Genomic DNA, 24,557 nt, shown 5'->3' on the forward strand with positions numbered 1-24,557 from the left:
CAGATGGCAGCTAAGAGACGCATTCAGGCAAAGAGAATGGAACGCAAGGCTCGGCCGAGAAATCAAAGCCACGTGAAACGGAAGCCAACAGAACCGTGCAGCCGACGGGGCTGCTCCCCACGGCCCATGAGGACTCGGACCAGGAAGGAGCCTCGCCCGCTCCCCGCCCGGCCCAGGGTGCGTCCTCGGGGCCGGAGATGACAGGCACAGGACGGCGCGCAGAGCCGCCCCCCGCGAGGCCAGCCGGTGCCTTCGACCCCGCTCACCAAAGCGGAGGACGGAGGCGGAGCTGGCAGGGGCGATGCTGGCGGGGGTCAGAGCCCGCACCCCGAGCCGGTCTGCAGCAGGGCCCGCCACACGGCCCGGCACGTACCTTCCTCTTGTTCGTCGGGCAGATGTAGAAGCTGTCGATGACAGTGGCCACGCCGGGCTGCAGGGCGAGCTTGGTGTAGGACGTCCCGAAGTCCGACGACCTGGGGGGGGGGGAGGGCGACAGCTGTCAGCGACCGGCCTCTCCACGGAGGGCGCACGGATCCCGCACGGGACGCAGCGCGGGCCACGGCCGGTGTGGGCGCAGCACCCCGGACAGCCCTGAGCGCGGTCCCCCTCGCCCGGGGCTCCCTCGGGGGCACCGAGCGCTCGCCCTGGCCTGCAGCGGGGAGGCGGCGTGAGGACCCTCTGCCCGTGAGTGCCGTCCAGTCTGCCCAAGGCCCCGCCCTGGGCATCCCACAGCGTCCACCCCCTCGTCAGTGCACTTAGCCCCCCAGCGCGTCCGCATGCCGCCGGTTGTGGGGGGCCTCGCACGTGCCGGACACTTCTAGGTCCTTCTGTCTCTGATTCCTCACGAAACCCTGACACTGTGTCACCCCGTCCATCCCTGACACTGTGTCACCGCGTCCATCCCGCAGGTGACCCGAGGGCCGGGAGGAGGCTCAGGGGCAGAGGCTCCTGCCGAGACGGCTCGGCTGACGCGTGGCCAACCCAGGACGCTGGCCGCCCCGCACGGAGGGTGCCCTGTTCACTTCGCAGGACTCTCCCCACCAGGCCCAGGCCTCAGCGGCCTGGCAGCTCATCCGTGGCCCTCTCCGGGCCCTGAGCTCCTGCAGGGTCCACCACCCTCCCCGCTGATCGCATGCTCAGGTGGCCGTGGAGGCACCAAGGCTCCGGCCTCTAGGAGCGAACCCTGGCCCTCTGACTGCCGTTGGCCTCCCTGGGCAGACCTGCCGGCGGGGACGAAGAAGGCCCCCAGGGGTGTAATTACGGAAGCACTAAGGCAAACCTCTGAGGACTGATTTTCTCTAGGAAGGAAGAAGCCAGCGGCCCATTAGCGGGATCGATCTGGAGACCCAGGAAATTCCAGAACCCCAGAAACAAATAGCTGTGTTTGCGGCTTGATGCATGGAAGCCACCCCTGGGCCTCCTGGTTCCCTCCCCTGTCCCTCCCACCCCAGCAAGCCATCTGTAAGACCTGCCATTGACTCTGCCTCCCCGACACCTCAGAACGTACCCAACACCTGCTGGCCCCAGCCCCGCCACCTCCCGGGGACCCGGCCTCCTCCCCGTCCTCCGCCTGCTCACGCCTGCTCACTAGGGGCCCCTGCCCTGTGCTCCTGCAGCAGGGAGCACGTCCGGCCACGGCCCTGCTGCTCAGAACCTACATTCTAGCAGGGAAAGAGGGGAGGGTGACAAAGAAATCAGCAAAACAAGCAACAAACAAACAAAAACAACAACGTGCCAGGCGCCAAGTCCGGGAAGCAGCAGCGGCAGCGCAGGGGTGGAATGCGGAGCTGCTGTCCCAGGGAGAGAGCGCGTAGAGGGCCTCGGGACACCGCCACCAGGGGGCCAGAGGGCAGTGCCGTGTGCCCGGCTGGGGGAGGCCGCCTGAACCGGGCTGAATGACGCCCTCCCAAATTCACGGCCGCCCAGACCTTGCTTGCAAACAGACTCTTTAAAGATGTAATCACGGGGTGGGCCCTCCTCCAATGACTGGTGCCATAGGACATGGAAATTAGGGTACAGAGACACAGACTCCGGGTGACCATCCTGTGACGACAGACAAACAAGAGACAGCAAGGGTGGCCGGCCACCAGCAGAGGCCGGAGCAGACCCTGCTCCCATGTCCCCGGAGGCTCCAGAAGGCACCCGCCGGGCCACACCTGGACCCCGCCTGCCTGCCACCAGACGTGGAGGGCCAGTCTCCACGGTTCTCAGCCTGCCTTGGGGGTACTTTGTCACGCAGCTGCAGGACACGAAACAGCACTCCGGGTAGAGCGGCAGCAGGAACGAAAGCCCGGAGCCGAGGATGTCCCCTGTCTCCTCTGCGGACAGGGAAGGGGTCGGCGTACACCGAAGTCTCTCTGCTGCTGCTTTACCAGCCCCCGGTGACAAGTTCCTCGCCCCGAAAGACGATGCCGACCCCAGCGCTCAGACACCCCAGAGCCCCACGTCGGGCCTCCCGCTGGACACGGGATGTGAGTGTGCTCACTCATTCATTCCCTCCATCACTCCTTATCTGTTCAGCTCTTTTACGCTTGAAGGGCCGGAAATTCACATTTCTTCCTTCGCTCACGTTCATTCGTGTTTATCAAGTACCTACTGTGCGCCAGTCCCCTCACAGAGCCCGGGCGAGCAGGGCGTACGCTGTCCGGTCCTGACGGGCTGGCGGGTGGGGGGCAGCGAGCAGCCCCCGACTGCAGACACGTGTTTGACACACCCAGAGAGGCCGGGAGACTGAGCGCCCATCCTCAGCCCCGCCGCCAGACTCGCCCACCGCCCCACCTGCTGACCCCTCCTCCCGAGACTGCTACACTCCATCCCAACGTCCCAAACCCACTGTCCCAAACCCACTGAGCCGGGCCGCTCCGCCCCGCCCCCTGCCTGCCCAGGAGAGGAGGCACAAGGCTGGCTGCGCGGGCTCCACTGAGCCGCGGTGAATCTGCCTCTGGTGGCTGCTGAACCAAATCACCACGAATTTCGTGGCTTAGAATGAGACAAATTTATTATCACACAGCTCCGGGGGTCGAAGCCAAAATGGGTCTTACAGGCTAAAACCGAGGCGTCCACACCTTCTGGAGGCTCCAGGGAAAAACCCATTTCCGGGCCTTGTCCAGCTTCCAGAGGCCGCCTGCCTCGCTCGGCTGGCGGCCCCGTCCTCCGTCCTCCGAGGCCACCCCCCGTCTCTGCTTCCACGGTCACGTCTCTGCAGTCGGATCCCCCTCCCGTTCCCTCCCACGTGGACCCCGTGATTACTCGGGGCTCAGGCGGGTGACGCGGCCATCGCCCCATCTCGAGTCCCCTACCTTAACCTCTTCTGCAACGTCCCCTTTGCCATGTCAGGGGACACAAGCGCCCATTCTGGGGATTAGGACGTGGTATCTTTGGGGGGCCCTGCTCTGACTTCCACAGGTGGGCTTAGAGCGGGTCTGAGGTGCAGCTAGGAGCAGGGTGGGTAGCAGTGCGTGGGCCGCTGATGGCCACAGTGGGCCTTGAGAGAGACGCCAGGGCCAGAGGCTGGGATGGGGGCGGGAGGAGCAGTCCCCAGAGCCACAGAGAGGTGGGGGGCCTGCAGCGCTGGGCGTGGGGGCCGGTGAGTTTATTGGAACTGAGACTCACTGTAAGAGCAAAGCACACGCCGATCTCGAAGACTTAGTAGAAAAAAAGAGTAAAATATTTCATTATGATGTTACACTGGTTACATGTTGACATAGTAATATTTTAGAGACGCTGAGTTAAATAAAATCTACTACTAAGATTAATTTCATGTTTCTTTTTTAAGCCGATAGGGTCAGCGTCTCAGGCACCGTGAGTCGGGCTTGCTCGGAGCCAGGGGCTGGAGGTCGGGGGTGTCCACCGGCCGCCCACTCTGCTGATGTCCGGAGCCCACGGGGCACACACTCCGGGTCTGGGCACTGGTTCCCCTCTGAGGCATCAGAGGGTGGAAATCTGGGGTTCCCCTTGCCCAGGGCGCACTGCCTCGGTGTCTGTATTTCACCTCGCTGTCTCCTCGGGCCCCCCGCTTCTCAAATCCAAATAAATCAATAAGTCCAGCGGTGATGTCTCTGCGCCAGGCAGATTTATCCGAGAAGCAACAGCGGAGACTGACCGGCGGTTTCTCGTGGTCTCCCCGTCTCCCCGCGTGTCGCCTGAGGGGGCTGTGGGGGCCCTTGAGACAAGCGTCCGCATTTCAGACCGTGGGATGATCCTACTGCAAACCGGGGGTGCCCGGGGCGCGTGGCGGACGCCCGGTGACGGATGCTCCGCTCCCAGGTAGCTCTGCGATGCGGTCAGGGCAGCGTGACCGAGTCTGGCGGGCGGCTCTCGGCCTGGAGTCTGTGGGCACGAAAAGGCCGAGGGAGAAAGGGGGGCAGGGAGGGACCCTGAGAAACTCGCACGATGAAACGGGACGAGGTTTAGGTGGTCGCGGCCTCACGTTTTCCTGTGCAAAGAATCATGGCAGCCACGCTTCCCGGCTGACCGCCCCTGCAAACGCCCCTTGGAAGGACAGTACGGCGGCCGTGCTGCGGGGCCCTGTGAGCCTTCGGTGCCGGGCGAGGAGGACTCCTGCAGACGCGGGAAGCGGCAGGATGGGGAGGAGTCCAGGCTGGGCAGGGCGGGGGCCTGAGTCAGGATCCCAGGGCGGGCGTGGCGAGTGCTGCAGACGGGGCTCCAACACCTGGAATTTATTCTCTCCTCATCTGGAGGCCCCGAGTCTGAACTCAGGGTGTCGGCAGGGCCGTGCTCCCCCCGAAGCGTCTAGGGGAGGGTCCTCCCTGCCTCCCCCGGGTGCGGGTGGCTCCCGCCCCCAGCTCTGCCGCGGTCTCCACGTGGCCCCTCCCCTCTGCATGCCTGTCCTCTAAGGAGACGACATCTAAGGACATCGGTCATCTGCATTTGTCCCCCCAAACGCAGAATGATCTCATCTCACTCCCTGACTGTTTATATCTGCAAAGACCTGATATCTAAAAAAAAGGTGCATTCCGAGGCTCTGAGTGGACGTGGGTGTGGAGGGGGCACCGTCCAACCCGGCCCCGGCCGGAGCGTTTACTGAGCACCTACTCTGTGCAAGGCCACTCTGCATTCCCGATTCCTGTTCTATCCCCGCAGCCCCGGGCACCACCCCGGATGGAACGCTGGCCCCTCGGGCAGGTCACCTCGTCAGCTGAGGACGGCAGCAGTCACCCAGCCCGCCCGAGAGGCCATGGGCCAGGCCCACAGCCGGCGCTCAGTAAACGCTTGTTGGGGTCCCGTGGGGCTGCTCCAGGCCGCAGCCGCGGAGGCCGTGTGGCCTTGGGCGAGCAGGTCGCCCTCCCCGGGCACCACCTGCCCATGAGAAGCATGAGGATTGCATGGGGCCGCGTCTCGGCACTGGCGCCTGGGGAGGGGCTCCTCCCCATCCAGGACCGTGCCCGGGTCCCGTGAGACTTGCCGCCGCCAGGAGGGGGGGGGCGGTGCTCACCGCGCGGCCTCCCAGCTCAGGGGGACGTCGCCCTCCCCGCCGCGCAGCGTCCCGGCCACCGCCCAGGTCTTCTACCTGCACCGGCGACTCGCAGAGCGACCGTCCCCATCCGCACGCATTCGAATTAAAAATAAAATAAAAAACCAGGCGCGAAACGCGGGGCCCACGGAGGCAGGGGAGGCGAGCCCCGCCGGAAAGCCGCTGTTCGCAAATCGGCTGCTTGATTGCGGAGTGTTTGTGTACACTTTTTTAAAAATGATTTAATTAAGCCGTTTCCATGCTCCAGAGTGATCTCATTGGCAGGCGCATGTGCTCAGCCCCCGCCCCCGCCCCCTCCTGTGGATGAGCCTCGGCTGCCACTGGCGAGCCCGGAGGAGCACACAGGCCACCCGCAGGCGTGTGGCCTCGGGCAAGGCCTGCGCCTCCATGTCACTCGGTCCCTCCACCTGCAGGAGAGGCTGACGGCACAGGCCTCAGGCGCCACGGCAAGACTGGAGCCCGGGGAGGGGAGCGGGCAGGGACTGGGCCCGCTGTCCCGTGCAGGGGCCCTGCCAGCTCACGGTGCCCCTGCCGGGCGCTGACCTCACAGCGCTTCCTGTGGCCCCCTTTGTGGCCGGGGTGCGGCGTGCGTGGACAGCCCCCCGAGCTGCACTGGAATGTGTCAGAGCACCGTGGGCCGGCCCCATGGACGCTCAGGAGGGTCGCTTCTCACAGGGGGAGCCGAGGCCCAGCCAGCAAGGGCCTCGTCCAGGGCCCCAGGGGGTCCACCTCGGACTCGGTCACGGTCACCGTCACGGTCACGGCGCACAAAGCAAGTTAGAGACGCGTTTTCTCAGCCGGGTGCAGCTCTGAGCTCCAGCTGGATTCCGGCCACGTGCAGGGGCTGTCACGTGAGCAAACATCACACGGGGGCGGGGGGACCCCTCAGCTCCTCGGGGACAGGGCACCAGGAAGAAGAGGCTCTGCTGCACTGCCCAGGCTGGCTCCTAAGCCCTCATGAGAGGGTGGCATGGGGCCCTTTCAGGGCCCGTCAAGCCCATCGAGAACATTCTGGAATGTGGCTTGAGATTCTGAGTGCGAAACGGGGGGTCAGATGCCCACTCGGAGGCTGAGCTGAGGGAAGACGTCACGGGCCTGCGTGGGGTGGCACCAGCCAGCACACTGCAGACAGGGCGACTGGCTCTGAGAGGAGGGTCTCCCCTCAGCGTGGGGGACCCCTCGGGGGCGGGGGCTCACCACCCTCAGGGCGGGCGGCTGGGAGTCCCCGAGATGCCACGTCCACGTGGGAGCCACCTGCCCTGTGTGCAGATGGGGCAGCCGAGGCCCCGAGCAGGAAGCGCCCCGCCCAGGCCGCACGGCACCGCGGGGCGCTCGGCCGCCCTCTCTGCTCCGCCACGGGCTGTCCCCGAGCGGCGTGTCGCTGTCCCCGGCGGTGTGTGTGGCCTGGGACGCACCCCGCACCACGGAGTCTGACCCCCGCCTCACTCTGGGGGAGCCTGGGGGGCAATGTCCCCAAACGTGCTGGCGTGTGGACGCTGACCGCAGCTGCCCGACACAGGCAGCTCGGGGCCGTAACCGTGAGTGTCCACCGTGGCTGGGCACGGCGGGACGGAGCGGCCACGGCCCAGGGCCACAGACAAGCAGCCGGGGAGACACAAACCCCCACGGCAGCCGCCCTGCCCCCGCCCGAGCCGTGCCATGCCGAGGCCGCTGCAGGCCCAGGACACGGCCTCCGGGGGCCTCCTGGTGGGTCTGCGGATCTGACCTCCAGTGCCACCCAGACTCTGCCGGGCAAAGAGGGATGTGAGGCGCAGCAGGAGACGCCACCTGCCGGGGCCAGAAGGGCAAAGCCGGACCGGACCCCACGGGCTCTAGGCTGGAGCCGTCTACGGGCCTCCAGCTCGGTGGGGGGAAGGGGAACCGGGCCCTGCGGGGCTGGTCTCTGGAGGTCGCTCGATGACGCGAGGCGGGCCCTTTGCCACACCTGGTTCTTTTTCCCAACGGGCGGGTCCTTAGGGCTGGTTTGCAACCATTGGGGCTGACCGAGGCCGGTCCCTGGACGTGCCCCCACTCACTGTCCTGGCGTGGGCGAGGCTCGCGGGCTCAGAGGGGGCCGCCTGCTGCTCCCCTTGGCACACGGGGGGCTCGTCGACCTCCGTCAGATGTCCCTGAGGTCACTCTGTGAGCCAGGCACACTTCCAAGGGCCACGGCGGGTGGCTGAGCTGCCCCCGCTCCCACTCCGGGGAGAGAGCAGGGCCGGTCGCCGCGGCAGTTTCGGGGAGGGGCGTGCCGGCCACCCCAGCGCTCCCACGGGCTGCCGGCAGGCGGCCGCTGCTGCGTTTGAGGCCGCGTTGTGGCTCGCTGGGCAGCGACCTCGGGACCAGCCAGGACCCCGCCGTGTCCTCTGGGCTAACTGGGGAAGCTGCGTCTGATGAGGGCGCTGGACGGGCCAGGCGGGGTTCATGCCTGGGCGGCGGCCAAGTGGGAGACCCTGATGGGTGGGGGTGCGGAGGGGCTGGGGGAGGCAGCGCATCTCGCTTTGGGTTCTGTCGGGAAGGGAGTCCAAGCACCTCCTACAGATGGGGCAAGCCAGTCACTGCCCAGAACGGGCCTTGCCGGGGCAGGCGCAGGGATACCTGGTTGCCCGGGGAACCAGCCAGGGGGTGGGGGGGAGGGGCGCTGGGATGCACGGGCATCTCCCAGGGGACCAGCCGTCCGGGAGGAGGCCAGGACCCAGGAGAGCCCGGGGAGTCATTTCTAACGAGAGGCGCCCGCGTGGACTAAGAGACTCAGGAGCTCACAGCCTCGCCGCAGGCAGGTACTGCAGCCGGAGAGGTCCCCAGTGCTGCGGCCGGCTGGCTGGCTGGCTGTGCAGGAGGGGGGCTGGGAACTCCCGGCCAGAGGCGGGCGGAGGAACCGGGGGAAAGCTCTGGAAGCAGGGGCGAGCCTATTTTGCAGTGTGGAGAGGACCTACCTGCTGCTGTGTGAAGTCAGGGGAAATCACGGGAATAATAATGGCGATAACCCATCGCCGTTCCCCGGCTCCCCCTCTGCCCCCCCCCCCCCCGCCTTGTCCACGACCCTGCTCTTTTACAAGGTAAGGATGAGTCACACCCTCCCGGAGGAGGAGACGGAGGCGGAGGCGGAGGAGAAGTGATGGGGGAGGGGCCCCCTCCTGCCGCCAACAGCTCCTGTGACTCTCGCCACCGTGACTGGATTTCCGAGCCCCCCGGAGTCCCCCGAGCCCCCCTCGAAGGCCAGGACTGCGTCTGGCTAGCTCTCTGGCCCAACACCCCCCAGAAGTGAGTGCTGAATGAATGAATGAATGAATGAACGACGCAGTTCCCACCCAGACACTGTGGCAGGCACTGCTGATGCCAAATGAGCTCTCAGCACCCAGCCTCACTGTTAGAGCCGAGAGCGCTCTCCAGAACTCCGGGCCTCCACCCACGAGTAGGCACAGGCCCAGGGAAGGGCGGTCCCCCACTCCAGGTCGCACGGCCACTGACTGAGGTCCCCGGGTCCAGGGCCCCTGCAGCCCTCCGCGGCTCCTCCCCGCAGTCTCGCAGACAGCTGCGGGGCAGATGGTGAAACCACCTCCCACTCTAACCTGCAAGACAAACAGAACTGAGCCTCTCAGCTTTCCAGAGCTGGAGGCTTCTTTGAAATCAGGAGACCCTCTGGGGAGATGACAACAATAAATAAAGGCTCACGTCCGCAGAGGCAGCTTGCAGAGTAGCAGCTGTCCCCAGTCCCGGGGAGTCACAGGGAGACAGGCACCCAGGCACGTCCTCCTGTCCGCCTGCCGGGGTCTCCTGCGAGCCGCTGAGCCCGCTGCCCCAGGCTCCGGGAGGGGGGAGCTGGGCCCCGGAGCGGCTCTGGGAAGGTGCGTGGCTTGCCCTGCAGAGAGCCCTGTGGCCCGCCGCAGGCCCCTTCTGGGCCGCACTGTCCCCCGGCCAGCCTCCCACAGACACCTCACGGGAAGAGCGTCACCCCGCAGCAGACGGCAGCCGTGGCCCATGTCGTGCTCACGTGGAGCAGCGTGGTGACAGGCTGGAGCCACAGGCTGTGGACCTGGAGCTGGTCACTCAGCTTACGAGACCTCAGGAGTCCCGTGTGTACGATGGGGACAAGCCTTCCACCCAGGGTTGTCACGGGGCTGAATGAGGTGACACTCACGGACCTCTCGGCACAGTAGGTGGCCTGGGGTGCAGCCGGCCCCTTCCATTGCCTCAGCTCCCTACGCCCCGCCCCCAAAGCAGAAGGTCTTTGCTGACCGTGCCATAGGAGTCAGCCCAGCAGTGCTGGGGGTGCGAACCCTGCACATCTCCAAGAAAGGCCGGTGCCCTGACGAGCCCCCGGAAGCCACCTCTACGCCCTGAAAGGCCCTGCCTACTACGAGTCTCTGCTTCCTGTGGCCGTGGGCCAGCTGGTGTGGCTTTACCTCTGGAGGGGCTGGAGGCCGAGGTCGGCCACGAGTCTCTATGACCACCTCCAGTGAAAGCCCTGGACGCCGCGGCCCGGGCGAGTGCCCCTGGCGGGCGACCCTTCTATGTGTTGAAAGCACTTTCCACGAGCCCCGGGACGTGCGGCCTGGGTGTGGGGTGCCGGGGTGCCGCCTCCGGGCCTTTGCACGTGCTGTTCTCCTGCCCCGCACCGTGTGGGCGGGCTCCGCGGTGCAGCCCCAGGCCCTGCGCAGGGGCCGCCTTGTCGGGGACACTCCCCGGCTCACCGGCTGAGGCGGCAGCCCGCACGCGCCCGCCCACAGCTCTGCCCCATTCTGCTCGGCTCTCGCCTGCAGACCGCGGTTCGCTGGCCCGTCTCCCCTCCCCCGGGAGGGCCGCACTGGCGTCTGGCTGCCCTGCAGCCCAGGAAGCCGCAAAACCATCTCCCAGGCCTGAGGTCGTCGGCTCGCGCTCTCGCTGACGCTGTCTTTGGGGTCTGCACTAGGTGTGAACCAGGGTCAGGTTTCGCCTCCACCGTAGGGGTCCCCAGCGTGAAGGTCCTTCTCACTGCCCATGCGGCAACCGGGTCGTAGGTCGGGGGTCCCACGGGAGTGGCCTGGCCCGGGCCCACCCCGGGCCTTGGAGCTGTCAGGCCCGGTCTCAGATACCAGCTACAGCTTGCCACTCGTCTGTCCCCTGGCCCCACGACACTGTGACAGCTGTGGCCCCAACCTCCATGCCCCCCGCTCCCAGACAAGCAGGCAGCTGGTGACAGTTTGCTGAAAGGAATGAGTGATGCCCAAACAATTCCATGACGACAATAAGCGACAGAAAGGTACGGCGAGGAGCCGGCCGCGTCCCCCGCCCCTAACGCAGCCCCTTTGCACGGCCCCGCCACGCGGCCTCCGCCCGGGGACCCGTAATAACTCAATGCGTTTCTCTCTCCAAGCCCAGCAACCAGAGTAGGAGAAAATTGGATGAACATATTTCTCCATTTCTTAGGAATCCCATCTGAGAGTTAAATAATGACAAGATGGCTTTAAGCGCTTGAAAATTATGAGTTAGGCGGTCCCCAGGGAAGGCGCGTCATTTAGCGAGCATGCAGAACTGGCTGTTCCCTCCACAGCGGGAGACGGGCAGGCGGGAGGGCGGGGTCAGGCTGGGGTCGTCTCCGGGAAGCACGCGGGGTCGTGGGGGCCTGGGAGCCCCACCCCACGAGCGGGGCCTGCCTCCCCTGCACTGCGCCTCCCTTGGGCGCCCTAACCCTAACCCTAACCCACACACGTGCCCATCCACAGGGGAGGGGCTCCTGCTGCCACGGCAGCGTGAAAACTCGAGGTGAGAGGGAGGTCTGAGTGGACATGGCGGGAGGACGGCGAGGGGAGGGGCGGACTCCTTTCAGGCGCTTCCCTTGGAAGGCCAGGGGGGCAGGTGTCAGGATGGAGGAAGGGGTGCGGCCAGAGGGGCTGAGTCCAGGGGACGCCCACCGCCATGGCTCTGTGTTACAGACCAGGGAGTGGCGCTTGCGGTGCTCTGGGTTCGTTTCCTATTGGTCACCCCCAGGCCTCCAGGACACTGCCCATCTGTTTCTCCCAAATAGTGCCCATCCACCCACCTACCCACCCACCATCCATCCATCCATCTACCATCCACCTACTCATCCATCCAACAATTCATCATTCTTCCACCAATTCTTCCTTCCCTCCCTCCCTCCTTCCTTTCCCTTCCTTCCTTCCTTCCTTCCTTCCTTCCTTCCTTCCTTCCTTCCTTCCTTCCTTACCTCCTTACCTCCCTCCCTCCTTCCTTCCCTCCTTCCTTCCTTCCTTCTTCCCTTCCTCCCTTTCTCTCTTCTTTCCTTTTTCCCTTCCCTCTCCCTCCTTTCCACCCATACGACTCATACCCACACACTACTGAGTACCTGCTACATGTCTGGGCCAAGGCTGGGCTTTGAGATGGGGGCCCGGATGCACCTTGGAGAGGCTCAGCCTCCAGGAGCACAAGAGACGTTTGATGAGTGACTGAGTGAGCTCTCCCAATGACCGCGTAGCCCGAGCAGTCGCTCACCTCTAATGCTTGTTTATACCGTCGCTGTGTCTCCTGGATCCCAGGACTTGTTACTGGGCTGACTCCAGGATGCGACTCGGTTTTTCTATTGTAGAGACACCAGCAGACCCCCTTGTGGGGCCCCTCCTGGGGAATGAGTGGATGCACCCCAGCCCCCACCCTGCCGCCCCGGGGTGTCCCGTATCAACGACAGCATGCCACCCCGCAAGGACCTGCTAAAGCGCGTTCGTGACGGGTCCAGGGTGATGTCAGTTCTGTTTTCCTCCCCATTAAGGAGATTTTTTTTTTTTCTCCTGAGGACAGATTTTTAGCTGGAACCCTGCCAGGCCAAAGCTTGTCTGAATTTTCTGGGGAGCGACAGATAGCTGGCTAGAATTCCAGACAGAGCGAAAGAGAAGAGAGGGGCCCCATTTTCCAGGGGCGCGAAGAAGCAGGCCATTGGGGCCTTCCGCCCGCCCTGTTCACACCTGACCCCCCCTCCAGAGGCACAAGTGACCCTCACCGGGCGGCCCGAGCCAGTCTCCACAGAAACGTCTACCCAGAGTGCGTCTGCCCGCCTCTGGGCCTCGTTTCTCTGGTGCCTCTGAGGGCTTCCCCTGGGGGCGGCTCGGTCCCCACCTCCTCGTGTGTCTGTCCTGCTCCCGCGTGTCTCCGACCGCCCGGCCTCCCCCTCATCCATCCCCTTGGGCGCTCCCCGGGCAGGCGTCTCACCGCACGAAGGTCTGGGGCGACGTGCGGCCCCCTCTCCTGGGCCACGGGAAAGCGGGAGACCTGGTTCCGGTCTCGCCCCCCACCAGACGCCAGAGTGCCTGGCCCCCCGGGGGCGCCGGCACACAGAGGGGCGGTCAGGCTGTAGTGGACAGGACGACGGATGACAGTGGCAAAGGGGCAGAGGCGGGGGTGCCATTTCTGGCAGAATGGCCCGGGATGCTCTCCCAAGAAGGTGCCTGAGCAGAGACCGGAACGCATCGAGGGGTCAGGGCCCATGGGGACCCGGGAAGGGGACGGTACATGCCAAGGCCCTGCGGTAGGACCCCATGCCCGGGCCGCATGCGGAACACCTGAGGTTCTAGGGCACCTCGGATGGCCACCCCGCCCGGCTGGACAACCTGGTGACTGCGTGAGGGGTCAGGACAAGGGACCTTCCCAGGGGAAGTCAGCAGAGGCCGCCACGCACGAGGGCTGCTGACCGCTGGGGAGGGCGGGGCCCCGCCCCGTCTCGGGGCCTCGAGCAGCCGTGTCTGTCGGCAGCGGCCGCCGCCTCGCCCCCCTTCAAGCTCCCCGAGACCCCCACACTGCGGCGGGGTCCTGCGACCCGACGGGAATCAAGGCCAGTGCCCCTCAGTGGACTGTGGACGCGGCAACGCTGCCCGTGGAGGCCGCCTCGCAGGACAGCGCCACGCTGACCGGCAAATAAACACGGTGTTTGAAGGCCAGAGGCGCCCCGGCTACAGCCTGTTAATCAAATTCCCCGAGATGAACTGAGATCATTCCAGTCAGGGCAGTGGAAAGAAAGAGAGAGAGAGGCGGGGGCGGGGGGCGGGGAGAGAGAGAGAGGGTTGCGGGGGAGGGAGGAGCGCCTGGGAGAGATGATTTCCGCCGAGGCAGTGACAGTGGCCGCACGGTGGCCGCCTTGCGGGACTCTGAGGTTCGGAAGGACAGTCCTGGAACGCAGTGGCCGGCCTTCCTGTCCCTATGCACTGGCTCCAGACACCTGCCCAGGGCTCCGTCCTGAGGCAGGGCCTGTCCCCAGAGCCCACGACGCAGCCTGCCGGGGGGCGGGGGGGGGTCAGGGAAGGGAGGGCAGATCTGTCCTCCCGAGCCCAGGGGGCCATTGCCGGAGGGGAGCATACTCCCCCCCCCCCCACCCCGCAGCGCCTCACCCGGCAAAGTGCCGTCCTGGCGGCTCATCCGGGTCCCCTCGGACCTTCGCCCTGCCCGTCGGGCGGGTGGAGCGGTGAGCGCGCCCGCACCCCCTCCGCTCCAGGCAGGAGCCGCAGGCCGGCTTGGCAGGAGAGGCCGGCCCCCATGGCCCCTGGGCTCCTCTCGTCGTGGGCCTCGTGGTCCCTGATGGTCGGGCCCAGCTGGACCAGTGCAAGCAGGTGGCAGGCTGTGACGGAACTGTGACATGTTCAGGTGACACCGGCGACGTAATTTATGGGGCCCAGAGCAGAAGGAAAATGCTGGTCCCTTGCTCAGACTCATCAGGAATTTCACGACGGTGACAGACGAGCAGGTGGCAAGCATGGGACCCTGCCGCGTGTGTGACCCCGTGGGACGGCACACGCCACCGGCCCTGGGGACAGGAGTCGGGTGGCCGAGGCCTCCAAGCCCAGCACGGTCACTCACTGACTGCTCGACGTCGGCAGCTCCTTAACCCTCTGAGCTGCGTTTCTTGCTTCAGAGTGAGGACGGCGGCGAGCTCGGCACAGCCCCGGCCCCCGCCCTCTATCCCCAGAGGCTCGCGTGAACCAGAGAAGCACTGCGCGGAGCACCACCGCGCTTGAGACTAGCCTGGGTTAGCGTTCCAGGTGCTTCCGGGGGAGTCGCTGGGGTTCGAAAGCTGCGGGCGAGCCATCAGACCCCCCCTCTCAGTCACACGAGCTGGGAAAAGGAGCCCGAAGCTCCCCGTGTCCTCCGCCACCCCACTGAGGGCCGAGCTTCTGAGAAAGCTTGGGCTGCAGCCGTGACCTCACTGGACGCGGGCCCTGTCTTTCCCCCCCGGCACCTGCAGAGCAGCGATGCGGAGGCAGGACCCGGGGCTGCAGCCTGCGAGGGCCCCAGGCCACCGGTGCTGGGCTCTGACAGAACCGGCTCCTCCTCCTTGCCCGGGCCTGGGGCCGGGGAGGACCACGGGGCTCGGAGTCAGAGCAGGCTGCAGGGGGAAGCGTTTCTCCTTCAGGGCCTCGGAACCAGCCCCGCTGCCAGCGGAGAAGCCGCCTAGGCCGGGCCCACAGCCTGCGGCTTTCGGTGCAGTTTAACATGAGAAATATTGAAACGTGACAGCCGGGAGGCCGGGGGCCAGGCCGGTCTGCTCAGCGCCGGCGTCAGCCGCTGCGGGACGCACGGTCGCTCCTGTCTGGACCTGTGTCCACATCCACCTCCATCCCGGCCGAGTCTGCGCTGCTCCCTGGGCCTCCGTCCACGCGCACCTCCAGCAGGTGCCGTGTCGGTACCTGTATCGTCCTCGCGTGTGCTCTCTCGCTCGCTCTCTCCCCTCGAGCGGCTTCTCCGTCCACCTCGGCCTGCGGCTTCCATCTCCGGCTCCTTCTGCATTCTCCTCTCTTATCGCCACCTCATCTCCACGGCTGTCTGTATGGACTCGGTCTGAGCCAAGGTCACTGCCTCGTTTGCATTTCTGAGAGGCAAAGCCGTGTGGATGAGAACCTCTACCGCTCTCTCCACTTCGGCCGGAGCTCCCGGGGTGGCCTGGGCACGGGCAGCTTTTCCCGTTTGAGTTTGGATTCCCTGCCCCCACCCCCACCCCCACTCTGCACAGCAATAATGGTCCTATTTGGGGATTCCGAAAAGATAACATAGACATATTTTTCAATTTATTATCAATTTTCGAGTCTCCTGATGGCTCAGATGAGTTTGGGCTCACACACACACACACACACACACAGATGCCTACGACCTAAAGGGCCTGGGCCTCTCTGCTCAGCTGTTTAATTTTAAAACAAGAAATCAGTTAGAATTTGCCCAATAAATGCACCGAGAGGTAAAGGAATAGCCAGACTTTTGGAACAGGAAATAGCACTTAAATGGGTCACAGTTCCCAGGGGTCACCGACATCCTAATGGTTTTACAATACACTCTTCTCCCTTAACCGCGAGGCTGAAGAAATGACTCTTCCGGCGAAGCCCGGCAGCGGCTCTCCTGGGGTGGGAGGCTGGCCCCTCTTCCTGAGCCTTGAAGCACAAACGTCCCGTCAGTAGAGGGAGCGTCAGGGGATTCGGCTTCAAATCCTATTCACCACTCCCGCCATGTGGCCCTGGGCACATCGCTCCCATTCTCTGCACCTCAGCGTCCTGACTTCCCTCGTGGTGCCGTGGGCCCTGCGGGTTGGACCTGTAAGTGGGAGCCACGGGGAGGGACGAGGTGACCGTGGGGCTGCCTGGTCGTGGTGCCCACAGACAGACCAGTCGAGTCCGCTGCAGGTTTTGGCCATTTCCATCATACCCCGAACACCCCAGCTCCTGACAGCTTTCCTTGGCATTCGCGCAAGGCATCCCTTTGAGAACGGGGTCTCTGCCCAGCTCCGCACGATCAGCCCGTGAGGCCGCCATGACCACAGACTCCTCTTCCGCCGTAGGGGCCGTCGGCCCAGACGGCAGTGCTGGGTTGGCTCTGCTGAGCGCCGCGAGGCCTTGCTGAGGTCTCCTGAGAACGTTTTCCTGGGCTCCCCCCATTCTAGCCTCACGCACCCCCTGTTTGGATGAACAGGCAGATCTCAAGAGCCAGAGTCGGTCCGGAGGCCACCCCCTCACTCCTGATGGCCCTACCCATGCCACGGCTCAGTGTGGACCGCAGCTGCTCCTGGCTGCCCCGCCCTGGACACTCAGTGCACCGGGCTAAGTGTCTGTCTCAACCACAGACAGAGCTTAATCTTGGGCTTGTCAGACACCTGTGCTCGCTGCTGGGGCCCACGCCCCCTTCCCGTGAGTGCGGGGCGACTGCCCCTCCAATGTAATTACAGCAGAAATTAAGGAAACCGCTGGCCCTGCTGTGGGGTGCATAATTAATCTGAGGAACTTAATTGTGTCTTTGCGAGGAGGGTCTTCCTGGGCTGGACTCACTTTAAGGAGAGCGAGGAAGTGGGTACGGCTCCCACACCCCAGAGTCCTCCCGGCTCAAGGTGCAGAGATGCAACAGGACCCACAAAAGGTGGGTGGTGGGAGGCCTCCGTCCCCACTTTGCAGATGGGACGCTGGCTGCACAGGAGCCTGCTGTTTGGCCCGGGGTCTGGCTCTGTCGTATTTGGCAGGGAGGAGGGTACACAAGCCACAGTGCCACCAGACACGTGACACTCTCCTTGCCACCTTGACCCCGCACCCCCTTCCCCAGAGCGCCCGCACCCGTGCACGCGTGGCGATCAGGGTAAATTAGGCCACGCACACAGAGAGCCCCGGCTGGCTTTATCTCGCCCACCTACGACGAGCAGGTTACTGCACAACCAAGCCGCTGAGCAGGCGCCAGTCACCGGACACGGAGCCCGGCCTCGCTGCAGAGGTGGCCGTGCTGGGAGCTCAGGACGGCTGCCCAGCCGCCCCTCGTCCCCTCCCTCACCCAGCAGGTCCTCCGCCTGGCTCCCGGGGAGCCCCCCCCCCACCCCCCGCCTTCCCGCTCACGCCTAGCTCCTTTCTGTGGCTTTGGCCTTTTCAAACGTGGCCCATGAATAATGAATCCCTGCCATAAATTTAGAAAACGTCCTTTCTCTCTGCAGCCGGCCCTTTCCTTTATGTTTCTCATGCTGGTGTGTAAGAAAATGAATCCCTTGAAAACACATTTTTCCCTCAGCTGATTTCCTGACAAGCAAAATGAAGTTGCTAATTTTACAGCCTCTGTGCAGAGAGCCACTGATGTGCTGCCCTGTGTGTGCGTGTGCGTGTGTGTGCGTGTGTGTGTGTGTGTGTGTGTGTCGGGTGGGGGGTCAGGGAAGACATGGGGGGCCCAGTAGCTTTCCAGAAAGTTCTGATTCTCGGGGGCGGGTGGTGTGGTGGGGAGGGCACAGGCAGGCCTCGGAGGCAGGCCCAGGCGGGAACCCTCCCCGGGCCCGGGCGGGCTGGGCAGGGGTCTCATGTCCCCTGGCTTGAGCCCCTCATCTGAGCACCAGCGATGAGAGGCTCCCTGGGAAGTTTCTGTGACCTGAGGGTGCGTGGCTGGGTGGCCATGCTGGCCCGGAGCGGGCTCCAGTGCTCCTGTCTCCTCCCTCCCTTTCCGAAGGCCCCAGAAAAACCTTCTGGAACACTCTCGAGAGAGTCCCACACCCCCACCCCGTCCACTCTCCTCTGAGGATTTCGGAGCTGACGGGCGCCTCCCGGCCCCCTGAGTGTGCGCATGGCCCTCCGTGTCCAGGCCTCACCCCGCTCCCTCCTGACACGTTGCCCGGGCAGGCGCCGAGCACACGGAGGGGCGGACACCCTCCTGGAGCCTCTTGGTCCCGTGAGACGGCAGAAGGGGCACCCAGGAAGTCAACCAGCCCCACGCTGCAAGGGCGCGAGCCCAGCCCCCTTCTCTCCTGCCTCAAGTCCCAGGTCCCCTCCCCTCCAAGGTCACCTTCGCCCAGGAGCCCTGTCCTGGTGACTGACCCCTCATTAATCTGGGCCCTGGCCCTTCTGGCACTGGGGGGTGAGAGAATTTTTACAGCTTCATTTTCGCATACGATTTGGATTGCAGCCAAGGAGCCACCTTCCCAGGTGTTGGCGCCAGAGGTGAGGCTCCGGCAGCCTGAACCAGAGGCAGGGGTCCCGGGGTGGAGACCATGCTCTGCCTCTCCATGAGGAGTCCCGGGCAAGTCGCAGCCTCCCCCAGCTCCGTCCTGTGCCCTGCCAGGCGGGGTAGCTCTGCCCACAGCTGAAGGCCCTTCTGACGACCGGGTCGGTGAGTGGCTGTCACAGAGAGCTTGGGGAGGCGGAGGCGGCTCCTGCTGCATGGGGTCCCCTCATGCACACACGGGGAAGGCGAGGCTCCCCGTCCCCACACACCAGGGAGGGCGGTGAGGCTTCATGCCCTCTGAGCTGGTCTCTGGGGAGGTGGGAAATTGGGGTGCACTGGGGCCAGGGAGCACCCTGGACAGACAGTATGGCCTCTTTCCTTGGGGATCTATACTGGATTGAATGGTGACCCCAAAAGATACGTCTACACCCTAACCCGCAGAAGCTTTGAGTGTGACCTCATCTGGAAAAAAAGGTTGTTCCAGATGTCAGCAAGCTGAGGGTCCCGAGGTGAGATCATCCTGGACCACGAGCGGGCCTTCAATCCAATGACCAGTGTCCTCACGAGGGACAGAAGAGCACACACAGACCCACGGGGGGGGGGGGCACGTGAAGAAGGGGCGATGCCACCCCAGCCCAGGAAGGCCCGGGGCCCCCGGGAGCCGGCAGAGGCCGCGGGGCCCCGCCCTCGGGCCTGAGGAGAGAGGGCTGTGGCTGGGACACCTGGGCGTCAGACCCCGGGGCAAGGGGCCTGCTGCTCTCGGCTTCGTGTTCATGTGCTGCGGCGGCTTCAGGACCCACTGACATTGGGGGTTCTCAGCTGGGCCCAAAGGGGACAGTTCAGCCTCGGGTCCCCTGGCAGGCGTGGACATGGAGGGCCCTGGACGGAACCTCCTTGTGAGAAAGGGGAGTCGGCCTGATTAGCTGCCCAGGGCAGGGGACCCTCCACATGGGGTGCAGCCGCCCTCAGAGCCGCAAGCTGCCGTTCCGGGGGCCAGCCTGGGCCTTGTCCCCTGCCCCCCACCGGGACCTGGGGGTTCCCACCGTGAGGAAGCGTAACGGAGAGCGCTGGCAGTCGTAGGGGACAAAGGTGGCTTCCTGGGCTCGGGGAGCACACGGGAGGCGCTGGACCTGGCCTAGCGTGGCTGAGGAAGTGAGGGCACAGCCAGGGCGCCGGGCGGGGGCGGCCGGCCCTCTGCACAGCCCGAGGCCGCGTTCCTGCCAGCGTGGCGTCTGCGTGACCGTGGGGGGCACGGCTGTCCTTGGCGATGAACCACGGGCCGCAGGGCGTGTGTGCAGCTGTCTGACAGGCCTGTCAGAGGGGACTGCGCCCACAGGAAGGCCGGGCCTGGGACCAGAGTCCTTCACGGCTCACTCACTCAGTCGTTCGACAAACCCTTGAACAAGGACTTTGGGCCCCCGTGGGATGCAGGCAGCCGGGTCCTGACACCTGGGGGAGGACCTGGCTTCCAGCCAGGGCAGCAGGCAACGCAGGCGAGTCGACAGGTGAGAGAGGGGGAGGGGACAGTTCTGGGCCGGGGCCGGCCGCGCAGGCTGCCCGCAGGCGACCGTTAGTCCGCGAGGGCCCTTCCCGCTCGGCATTCTCTCGCGTAAAGAGGGGATCCTTCCGTCCTTTCCTTTCCCGTGAGATCAGAGCAGAGGAGGGAAAAGGAGAGGAGCCCTGGCCGGGGCGGGGGCGGGCGCGAATCGGTGTGGTTTCCACACTATCCTGGGCGCTTCGCGGCCACAGCCTTTTGCGTCCTCGTGGGGCCGGTTGCTTTCATTCCGCTGATCGCGCTACAGCACAGCTGTCCCGCAAGCCCGCCCTCACCCCCCCCCAGCGGCTCGGCCTCGCCCGTCAGAAGGGGAAGTCACAAAACATGAGGAAGACCAACTCGATACGGCGCGGGGCACTTTGCCGACTCGGGAAATAACGGAGATGCGCAAGCCGGCGACAGGTGCCGCGGCCGTCCACGGGGCAGGCAGAGACGTGACGCCCAGCACCCCTACATCGAGCGCCCCGGGAAGCAGCTGGAAACAGCGCCCGCCACCCGCACGGCCGGGGGGCTGTGGCCGAGCTGGGCAGGAGAGGCGCAGGCCCCCGGGACGGTCACCTCGAGACGGCGCTCAGTGCACGTGGGTCTCCATTGCCCCGTGTTTTGCAGGAAACACCGCAGGGCAAAGTGAGGGAAAAACCCTGAAAGGCTCGACACCACGAACCTAACGGTGGAAAAGAAAGCTCGCAGACAGGGGACGGCCTGGCTTTCTGGTCTCCAGACACGCTGCCGCCGAAGTGAGAGGACCTCAGCCCTCTTGGTTTCGGTCTCCCGAGAAGGTGTGGGGACTCCCTGTGGGCGCCCTCCAAAGTGGGGCCGCCTGGAGCACGGCCGGCCTGGGACTGGGCATGCAGTGGGTGCTCAATAAGTGCGCATTTCCCTCTCTCTTCCCTGCAAGCCCCACCTCCGATCACTGAGAGACTCCGGTGGATTATCTCAAAGTCCCCAGGTTCTAAGACTCCAGGGGGAAAACATTCTGGTTCGAGCTGATTTCAAAGTTAGCTTCGTAATGATCTTAGTTAGTTGAAAATATTGCCAAAAATGTCTTTTCACTCGTTTATTTAAACAAACATACACCAAGGACCTACTGGTGTGGGTCCCTTTCCAACCTTATCTCACTGGACCTTCTAACAATGCTTGTGGCTGGTGGGGTGGCCAGCAGGGTCACCAGCGAGGCCCCGGAGGCCCAGAGGCCATGTAGCAAGTGTGGGGGTCCAGGTGGGCTGTCCCCACTCCATGCCCTGTGCTCGAATTTCCTGTTGGGACAGCACCTTACGATCAGGACACAAACCCGGCGGAGATCCGACCTCTCCACTGTGCTGGTGGCTCTAACAGGGCCTCTCACGTCCCTCCATTGGCCCCCGAGGGGCGTCCTTGGCCGGAAATCCAGGAGCCCGCCCGCAGTCCCCTCCCCCTGGCCCACTACCATGGGGGTCGGCTGCCCGCTGGCTCCACCACGTCAGCAGGTGTGAACACCCCCGTGCCTCCCTGCTCCCACGTCAGCCCTCACCAGCCATCCACCTGACCCGAGGTGACAGCTCCTGGGGAAGGAGCCTGGGTGGCCACACCCTCCCCTCCAGCCTGCCATCCCCCGGCATCCCCAGGAGTTTACCGACAGGAGTCCATACTTGGAGACAGGCCACGTCGGATTGCAACAGGGCCAGGCAGGTGCCTGTAGGTTTGGAGCTTCAGTTGGAGCAGTTAACCACCCCAAGGGACTGTCTGGCTTCGTATCCCCTTGCCCGGAACATATCTGGAGGAGGGTAGTAGCCCTGCTGATCGTCTGGGCTTCCAGTTCTGAGATGTGGCACCATCTTTAAAACATTTCTATCAAGCTGGGGCCCTGCAGTCGGGCCTGCTGCTCTTGCACAAGTCACGTGGCCTCGCTGACCCTCGGTCTCCTCATCTTCAGAGTGGGAAGGACAGAGAGCCTTCCCCCCAGGGCCGTGACGTCACCCCGCTCTCAGAATTGGCACTGCTGCCGGTAATGCTTCTGCCTGCCCGTCTCCTCTTCCCGTCTACGAGATGGTATACGAACCCTACGTAAACACGCACCGCCATCGGCATGATTCACGAGGGCCGAGGCGTGGAAGCCACCCGCGTGCCCCTCGGCGGGCGACTGGGGACAGGAGACGTGGTCTAGGTGCACCACGGAATACCACTGAGCCACGAAGAAGCCGGAACGCTGCCACCTGGGACGACGTGGGCGGGTCTCGAGGTTACGCGCTAAGTGAAATAAGTCGGACGGAAAAGGACAAAAACCATGTGATTTTGCTCGTGCACGGGATATGAAACAAAAAGCAAGAGATGAGCCAATAAAACACACGAACGAACAAAATTACACGCTCATAGATATAGACAACAGAATGGTGGGGGCCATCGGGGTGGGGGGGGGAGGATGAAGGGCGCGAAGGGGCCGAGCATTGGTGACAAAGGAGACTGCACTCTGGGCAGGGAGCGCACGGCCGAGTGCACAGGTGCCGCATTATACATCCGTGTGATGTCATTAACCGATGCTGCCCCAATAAACTTAATTTTAAAAAATGCACAACTATTAGGAGTGAAGCCTATCATCTTTGGCAAGTGGGATTACGCGTGAATCTCTTTCTCCAGCATTGTCTATAATAACTTTGTATTATTACGCGGGAGGAAAAAAACTGTAAAAAAGAGCAAATGCGTACGTGTGGCCTGACCCCGGGAGACGGAGGCCTGCCGCTAGAAACATTACAGTCAGCAGAGACGGGGAAACACAGCACGGCCGAGCTCCCGCGGCCTCACTCCGGGTCCCGCGCCGGGCGTGGAGAAGTCTCACGTCACCCTCCCCAGCCCCCCCGCCGTGGGACCCCAGTTCCCACGCAGCCGATGACGGAAGCCAGAACGCCACAGACCGTACACAGGAGAGGAAGCTGCAAGAGTTGCTCGGTTTCGCCAAACTACGAAGGAAAAGGTGTTAGCTGTGCAAGGGAGAAGCGCGGCCCCTGAAGATCACAGCCCGGGGGCACCTCGGGGCTGGCCGCGGGAGAACTTCCGGGAGCCGACGGAGGGTCTACGGCCACCGGCTCCGGGTCCTTGGACGCCCCCGGGACATGAGGGTCCGGGGCTGCCCAGGTATGTGTTCTCACCGGGGGACACCCCCGGCATTGCTGGCCAGCCCTGGAATTGCTTGGAACCAGCCTCGTCTCGACTTCATGAAAGTCCTTTCTGTGCAGGGGGATCTGGTCCTCCTCCGACCGAGAGGTGACGTCACTTGGCCAGGACCCCCAGCACCTGGGCCAAGCCCAGACGGCCCCGGTCCTCAGCTCAAAGTGGCGAGGAGCCAGACGGGGTTGCCCCGTGGCTCGCCGGCTTTTAGACAGGAGGCGCCGGCTGCCGACCTGGCCTCGCCCCTGCCTTTCCGGGGTCCTCCCTCTGTGCCTGGCCCCGTTCCTCAGGCATGACGCACGGGCACGGGTGACAGTGCTGGAGTTCCAGGAAGTCGGAGTTACAACGTACTTTCAGGGGGCTTACACTTCGTTTTTCATTTTTCATTGATTTCAATGGCACTGTCACTGTGGAGCGTTTCTTAGAGTCCCCAAGAGCACGGGTCCCCAGTTCTGCCCCCCAGCACCACTGAATGGCCACAGACACTCATCCTGAAGTTATCTGTCCTGTGCAACACACGCCTTCCTGGATGAAACCTGACCCGGGCTCTCGCCTGCACCTGCTGCTGCTCCCGCTCCCTGAACAGACCTCGGCCACTCGGCGCTCCCTGGGCCCAGGCGGCCTTCCGCCCCGCAGGCCCTCGTTCCCCCGGTGAACCCCTGTTCACCCCTCGACGTCCGTCCCAAAAGACCAGACTTGCCCCACTCCCGTGGCGCCTTCTCCGACGCCCCCGGCTAGGTGGTGGCCCACCCATGGGTGGTGGGGCCGGGTTCTGTGGGTTGGGTCCCAGCACTATGACCACACAGGATGGGAGGCTTTCTGGGTCCCTATCCCTCCTTGGGCTGGAAAGTTCTGGATTGCAGGGACGTGTCCGGGGCACCGTGGCAGCTCCGGCTCTCGGCTGGTTTCCAGCTCGGGGCAGAGGCTGATGCACGCTTCTCGAATCAACGATCGAGTTGATTACCACCGGAAAGGAAAACGCCTTTGCCGTTGCTGGATTCTACATCCCACGGCCCGCCGCGTGGGGCGCGGGGTCGCCCCACGTCCTCGTCTCTGCCGCCGTACCCCGGCTCCCAGTGTGACAACCGGGAAGTCAATTTCATGGCAGCCGGGCGCACATCAGCATGCAGGCAGCGAGGGCTCCTGCTGAAAAATTAATCAGGGCCGTTTGCATGCACGGAGCCGCCGACGGGAGCGGAAGCACCGTTTCCCCAACCCGCCAACGCCCCTCCCCACTATTCCCAAATTCAATAAGCACAAATCACTGATCTAATTTTTCCCCGAAAGTTAAAGAAAAAAACAACAAATTGCTTCGCAGTCCCCAGTGCCTGTCGTTTTAACGGACGTGTAGAACAGCAAGGTTTCTACAGCCAAGCTCTATTCCCGGAGGCCTCTGAGCCAGCCCGCCCCGCACAACCCATCCGGGGAGATGCAGCAGACGAAACCCACACCTCCACC

At 64.3% G+C, this 24,557-nt stretch overlaps 1 protein-coding gene across 2 annotated transcripts in view; it reads right to left on the reverse strand.

The window, feature by feature from the left end:
- The window catches only part of SORCS2 (sortilin related VPS10 domain containing receptor 2), a 219,332-nt gene that overhangs the window by 78,857 nt on the left and 115,918 nt on the right, over window positions 1–24,557 (reverse strand). For both annotated transcript variants that reach the window (XM_016127118.2, XM_036227467.1), the window contains exon 3: window positions 374–473. In XM_016127118.2, the coding sequence (XP_015982604.2) occupies window positions 374–473 (100 nt within the window). The remainder of the gene's footprint in view (window positions 1–373; window positions 474–24,557) is intronic.

This window comes from Rousettus aegyptiacus, unplaced genomic scaffold (genome assembly GCF_014176215.1).
Source record: "Rousettus aegyptiacus isolate mRouAeg1 unplaced genomic scaffold, mRouAeg1.p scaffold_m13_p_10, whole genome shotgun sequence".
Classification (NCBI taxonomy): Eukaryota; Metazoa; Chordata; class Mammalia; order Chiroptera; family Pteropodidae; genus Rousettus; species Rousettus aegyptiacus.